Below are 5,858 nucleotides of genomic sequence, written 5' to 3' on the forward strand. Positions count from 1 at the left end.
CCCCGGCGGCGGCCGGGGTTCTCCCGGCCTCCCCCCGCATGCCCTGGGGGCGGCCGCTCGGGGACAGAGCCTGTGGCAGGGTGCCCTCACCCGCCAGCCGCCTCCGAGGCGAACCCAGGCACGGCCCCTCGGGGAGGGGAAGGGCTCGGCCTACAGAAACAAATACACGTGTATTGAACGATCGGTCTCCGCGGAGGCGGGGAAGAGGGGCGAGCAGCGCGCTTCGGCCTGCAGGAGGAAGGCCCGCTGCTTTCCCTTGGCTTGCTTTCCGAGGCACCCGGCTGCTTTTGGTCACCCGACCCCGCTTCCCGCAGTTAACTTCCTTGGTTTCTGCTTTTCTCCAGGTCAGCCAGCAAGTCCACGATATCTGCAAAACACAAGGATGGCGTTAATCAATGCAGAATATTTGTTGTAGGCTTTTTTTTTTTTTTTTTTAACCCTGAGGAGAAGATAGCTTTCCCTCACTGATAACAACTGGGACATGAAGTCCCTCTCTCCTCAGGCCAGCGCGACTGGGCAGCCATGAGTGGGGGGCAGCCCCGAGCAGGCACAGGTGAGTACAGCCCAAAGAGAAGCAGCCATGTGTACAGAGAGATGCCTGGAAACAGCTGTGAGAAGACATCCTTCCAGCTCAGCACCACGCAGGCATGGCTGGACGTTGGATTAGAGTAATAAAGACATGCTGTATCCTCAGTGCGGCTTTGCCAACGTTTCTGATGATTTTTCGGTGTTTTCACTTCATCCGGGGCGATTCCCTGCAGCAGGGTCTGCTGGGGGAGCTGCTGTTGGGAGACGGAGGCACAGAGAGCGTGGCACACAGCAGGAGCTGGGTGGTTTCTTAAGCACACGCTCCATATCTCTTGTATGGAAACCATCTCCGTAGGATGGGGCGGGTGAGTTTGAAGGAAGCTTTCTCCCTTGGAGAGATGAACTGAGGGAAGGGTACAATCTCTGTGCCTTCAAGCACACCGAAAAAGTTCCTCTATCTTTTCCTGCTGTTTCTGTTAAATCTTCCGATGGAGACCAATTATTTATCTGATCAGACCCAGACCAACTTCAAAGACGGTGAAATCTTCCCCGCCGCAGAGCGATTCCCAAGATTGCGATTTATTGCTGGAAGCCCAAGGCAGGAAATGTTCCTGCACCGTGTCGTGGCTGCTCCTCCAGCTTACAGATCTGCAGGACCTGAGTGGGGATTAACCCACGCACCCCTGCTCCCAGTTCGGCGCTTGTCTGAGAGAAAAAGCTTACTCTTACGTGATGCCAGATGAACAGCCTGGTGATTATTGTCAAGGCATGGATAAACGCTAACTGTATGAACTATCACACTACAGGAGAAAGAGGTCTAATTAGGGGACTCGTTAGCATAAGAAGGTAGGTCAAGGAGTGATCCCGAAACACAAAGCCAGACAAATTCATATGGAAAATAAGGGGCAAACTGACCCCTGAAGCAGCTGATTGAGGGATACAAAGGGCCTGTGGAGCGGGGAGCAGATGTCCAGGACACTTACCCTCTGCAGAAGGGCGTTGGGAAGGGTCAAAGGCCCGGCACTGGTCAATGACTTTCCGCAGGTCTGCAGGACAATCTTCCCCAACAGGGTCCCGGTAATGGTGGTTGCAGATTTTCTCCGTGATCTCCTGGGGAGTGCAGCCTAGACAACACGCGTGCAAACAGGAGTGTCAGGACAGCTCTGCTGTCACAGGAGGGTGCTGGGGAGGAAACCCAGTGCAAAGCCACGCCAAGAGCCTTCCTGCAGCCTGTGGCATGGAGAAGCCAGCAGAGAAGCCACCCAAACTGTGTCTGCAATGAACCCCCCCATATTTGGCATGACACTGTTGGGCTCCAGTGGAGCAGGGAGATGTGTTTACGCTTCGATGCACAGGAAGATCAAACGGAGACAAAAATCACTTGCATGTTTGTGGTTTAAGCATGTCGCTGAAATGCTGTACTGTACTGGAGTCCCAGGAGAAGCCATGAAGCTGTTTTGCACGCCAGGCACTGCCACTGGGACCCGCACGCCGCGGGATGCTCCGGGAAGGAGCAGGGAGCGCCCAACGCCAGCCAGCAGCCGCACCAGGCCGTGTGGCTTTTACGCGGGGGATGAGATACTTCTGTCTCACCTTCAAATGGGATTTTGGAGGTCGCAATCTCCCACAGCACGATCCCGAAGCTGGAAGGAGACAAGCAAGAGTCTCAGCATTGATCCTACCACCTTCTACTCCTTCCTAACGTAGGGGTCTGTCGGGCTATGCCAACCACAAACGGCTGCTTATGTGTCCGATTAAACCTGGCTTTCTTCCATAGCTCAACAGCTACGCTGCCAGGCATCTGCCTGCTTACGGGCACCTCTCCTGGGAGGGACAGACACACCTGTATATTTCACAGGGCCTCTTGTAGGGGTAGTTGATGTCTTGCAGGTTCTCAGGGGCGATGTAAGCCAACATAGAGACTTGTTTCCAGTTCTTCTTGGCTTTCCTCTTGATGGAAGACTCCGTTTCACACAGCTCAAATCCCGACAGCTGATTGAGAGAATGAGAGAGAGAGGAGGAGAAGTGGTAGAAGCACAGTCTGCAGAAACCTGTGGCATGGCTGAGGATTGCCCCGAGCTGGAGAAAACAGAGCGCGGTGCCCTGGGCAGCAAAGGCTGGCACGCAGCCACGTGTGCTGCCCGGCATGTGGCACTTTCTGCAAGCGAAACCATAGGTGGAGGCAGGTGAACTGCTCATCCCAGGGTGGACGGCTCAGAAACACTCACTTTGCTGATGATAAAACAGAGATAATGTTGAACTGAGATGTTAAGTGTCTAAGGTGACAGGGGAGATGACTCTACCCCAGCTGTTATTCTGGACCACCATAATTCCCTTCGGTGTTGGTGGGGGAAGACATCCACAGAGACATGCAAAACTCCCGGGAGCTTCTCCAAGCATGGTCCTTACCTTCACACAGTAATCCCCGGCCACCAGGAACTTGCTACTGCAGACGCAGCCGTGGAGTCGGGACTTCTCCTCCGTCTGGTGCAACCTGCAGCCGGACAGAACCAAGGGCAACATATGCTGGTGGTGGACCCATCCCCACCCCAGGGCTCCCTCCTGCTGCGTTAGGGGATGGACTGACATGCACCCAGAGAAGCCAGCAGCTCTCTGCCTGTCCTGGTGGATGAACCCTGCCAAGCCAACCCTTCCAGCAGCTGCTGGGGCAAAATAACGAGCCTTGCGGATGAGCGGGACCCGTAAGGAGAACTGGCCATGCTGTAGGGTGCTTCTGAAGCTGCTCTATGGGTGCGGGGAAGGGGATTTCTCCTTTCCAGGCCTTTGGAGGCTTGAAGCCAGATGTAGGGGCCAATGACCAGGGGAGATGGGCGCTACTGCGTCCAAACCCACCGCCTACTTCTTCACCAGCCTCCCATCCCGGTGTCCCAAGGTGGTGGAAACAGCGTCTAACAGGATACCACTGCTTACTGAGAGATACCAGGAAGCTGAGCACGGCTTGTGGGTCATCAGATGGACTTGCTCACCGATTTAGGCAGGAGCTCACCTGTAAAGGCCCCTGGCAGCTCCCAGGGCCATCCGAATGCGGATATCCCAGGAGAGATGCCGTTGCTTGGTCAGCACATCCCGCAGTGTCCCGTGCTTACAGTACTCCATGACGATGGAGAAGCAGGGGCTCCCATCTGCAAGGCAAAACCTTGAGCATCCCACCTTGTGCCCCCTCTTGGGAGGGGACCACAACAAACCATCTGCCACCAGCTAGCGTCGGGGACAGGCGGGGGGGGGAAAAGGGTGACATTAATGCAACACCTCCTACCTTTCTCCTCAATGCAGATCCCGTACATGCGCAGGATGTTTGGAGACTCAAACTTCTTCAGGGTCTGAATCTCCTTCTCGAAGATGTCTCTCACCTTCCTGCAGAAAGGGACAGCACGGTGAGATCCCTGGAACAAGGCATGACATGGTGCTGTGCCACCCTCCCCTCTTGGCTGCCCCATGTTGCTCCCACCCAGGACAACTCACACCGGGTCGGTGGTCAGCGGCCTCTTGAAGGTTTTGATGGCAACAGGGTACTTGAGGTACTCGCCCTTGTAGAGGTCGTAGCTCTTGGTGTCCTGCAGGTGTCTGTAGAAGGTGAGGTGGTCCCGCTTGATCTCGGTGATGTCTTCTCTTTTACCAACATTGACCTTCTTCAAGCCTGCTTCCACCATGCACCGGGAAGGAACGAGGGACACGTTAGGTAGGGCTCGGGGTGAAAGGACACAGTGCATAGGGTGCCTAGAGGTGTGACGCTGACTTACAATCCATCACGCGCACGATTTTGTTCAGCTCGCTTTGCATCCAGTCTACCTTGCTCTCCATACATTGTCTGTCGATGTAGATCTCCTTGGCCATGTCTTCAGGCTCCTCAGTACCTGGAGAGAGAAATGTGCAGAGGTGGGGCCGCTGGATGAACGTGCAGGACTGATGTGGTTAGTTTTTCTCGTGGTTTAAATGTCCCTTTGGCTCTCCTTGGCCATGGCCATCAAGACAAAGCTGGGCAGCAGCTGGGGAGAGATGCCAACCGCCAGTCTCAGGGAAAGAAGGTTTGCTAAATGCACACTTACTTGCGATCACCTGGTCCAAGAAAGCCCTGTCATCTTTCATGTCCTCAGCGTCCTGCCTGCGACAGGTCTTTGCCTGGAAAGCCTCCAGGAAAGCCTGCTTCTGCTCTGCCTGCAGCAGGAGCGAGAGCCCCTGGGCGACGTCCTCCAGACTCTCATTCACCCAGACAAACTCCTCGCTGGCACTGTGAGCTCTCAGGAACTTCTGGATCCAGCTGGTCTGGCTGTATTTCATCACCAGTTTCTGGGCTTCCCCCAATGTCCAGAGCAGCTTCTTCAACAGTTCCTCTTCGTGGTAGGAGATGTGCTTCGTCGGCTGAGCCTTGAGGATCCTCACGGGCTCCAGCAGGATCTGGATGCGCTCCACGAGGCGCTGGCACTGGTGCTTACAGCACTTCACCTGCTCGAATTGTGTGTGGATGGCCTGGGCCACAGAGAAGACTTTCTCCACGATGTCCATGCTTGCAGCAAAAGGCCTGGCCGCTGGGGACACGGGCTGGCGGCGTCTGGTGGAGGTGAGCCTCGGGCACCGCTCAGAGATCAGCCGGATGCGGCTCTTCCACGCCTTCCACCCTAAGGAACAGCCTTAACATGGCACACCACCCTCCAGGTCTCCTATAGCCCCTTATATCTCCTCCATCTGCTTTGCTTTCTCTGAGTCGCCTGGCACCGCGGCCGCTCGTGCAGACCGGAGCGGGCACCCGCAAACACAGACATCGGTAGCAGCAGTATTGGCACATCTCGCTCCGCATTAGCAAGAGATGTTTTGGCTTGATTTATGTAAATTAATTTAGCGTTAGCCATACCCAGAGAGCTTACACGCAGTCGAGCAGGGTCAGTGGTGATCCAAGGAGCATCCCCCAGGCAGTGCTCCCCGACACCGGCCCCGCACCACCCTGGGGTCCTGCCCACAGAGCCTACATTTTTGACCATAAAGATCTATTTTCATTTCTAGCCAACATCTCTCTCTGTTATCAGCCATCTAATAAAAGCTTTCACAGCTTCACAGCCCCGGCGTCCCGACTTCTCCATATTTTTCTCCCTGTATTGCCTGCTTAAGATTTCAAATCAAACTCTTTCTACGTGCTCAGCGTCCCCGCAGGGACGGTCCCTGCTCCCCAGCCTGTGTCCTGGCAGCAGGGACAGAAAACTGCCCCGGTTGCAGGGAAATTAGCAGCAGGCACCCATGCCGTTGATGCAGCCAGCACTGAGAGAGGGGTGCCGGGCTCTATCAGCTGGAAACGAGAGAGAAACACACCCAGAAAC

At 55.4% G+C, this 5,858-nt stretch overlaps 1 protein-coding gene across 1 annotated transcript; it reads right to left on the reverse strand.

Moving 5' to 3' along the window:
- Positions 1-314: 314 nt before the first annotated feature.
- On the reverse strand, positions 315-5,052 carry MLKL (mixed lineage kinase domain-like). The gene is made up of 10 exons (XM_009325366.1): positions 4,596-5,052; positions 4,290-4,403; positions 4,012-4,186; positions 3,806-3,903; positions 3,536-3,671; positions 2,938-3,022; positions 2,372-2,520; positions 2,122-2,171; positions 1,512-1,652; positions 315-367 (listed from the first exon to the last, which is right to left on the reverse strand). Exons 1-10 carry the CDS (start codon positions 5,050-5,052, stop codon positions 315-317), a joined length of 1,458 nt encoding a protein of 485 aa, XP_009323641.1.
- Between the last annotated feature and the right edge of the window lie 806 nt (positions 5,053-5,858).

Source organism: Pygoscelis adeliae, unplaced genomic scaffold, assembly GCF_000699105.1.
Source record: "Pygoscelis adeliae isolate BGI_AS28 unplaced genomic scaffold, ASM69910v1 Scaffold326, whole genome shotgun sequence".
NCBI classification, from domain to species: domain Eukaryota; kingdom Metazoa; phylum Chordata; class Aves; order Sphenisciformes; family Spheniscidae; genus Pygoscelis; species Pygoscelis adeliae.

Excerpts from the sequence above, each read along its gene's own strand:
- MLKL (XM_009325366.1), bottom strand. The coding sequence starts at position 5,052 with ATGGACATCGTGGAGAAAGTCTTCTCTGTGGCCCAGGCCATCCACACA. Across the intron at positions 4,187-4,289 it reads AATCGTGCGCGTGATGGATT|GCTTGAAGAAGGTCAATGTT; the intron begins GTAAGTCAGCGT and ends TGGTGGAAGCAG. Across the intron at positions 2,172-2,371 it reads AGGCCCTGTGAAATATACAG|CTTCGGGATCGTGCTGTGGG; the intron begins GTGTGTCTGTCC and ends GTCTCCTTCCAG.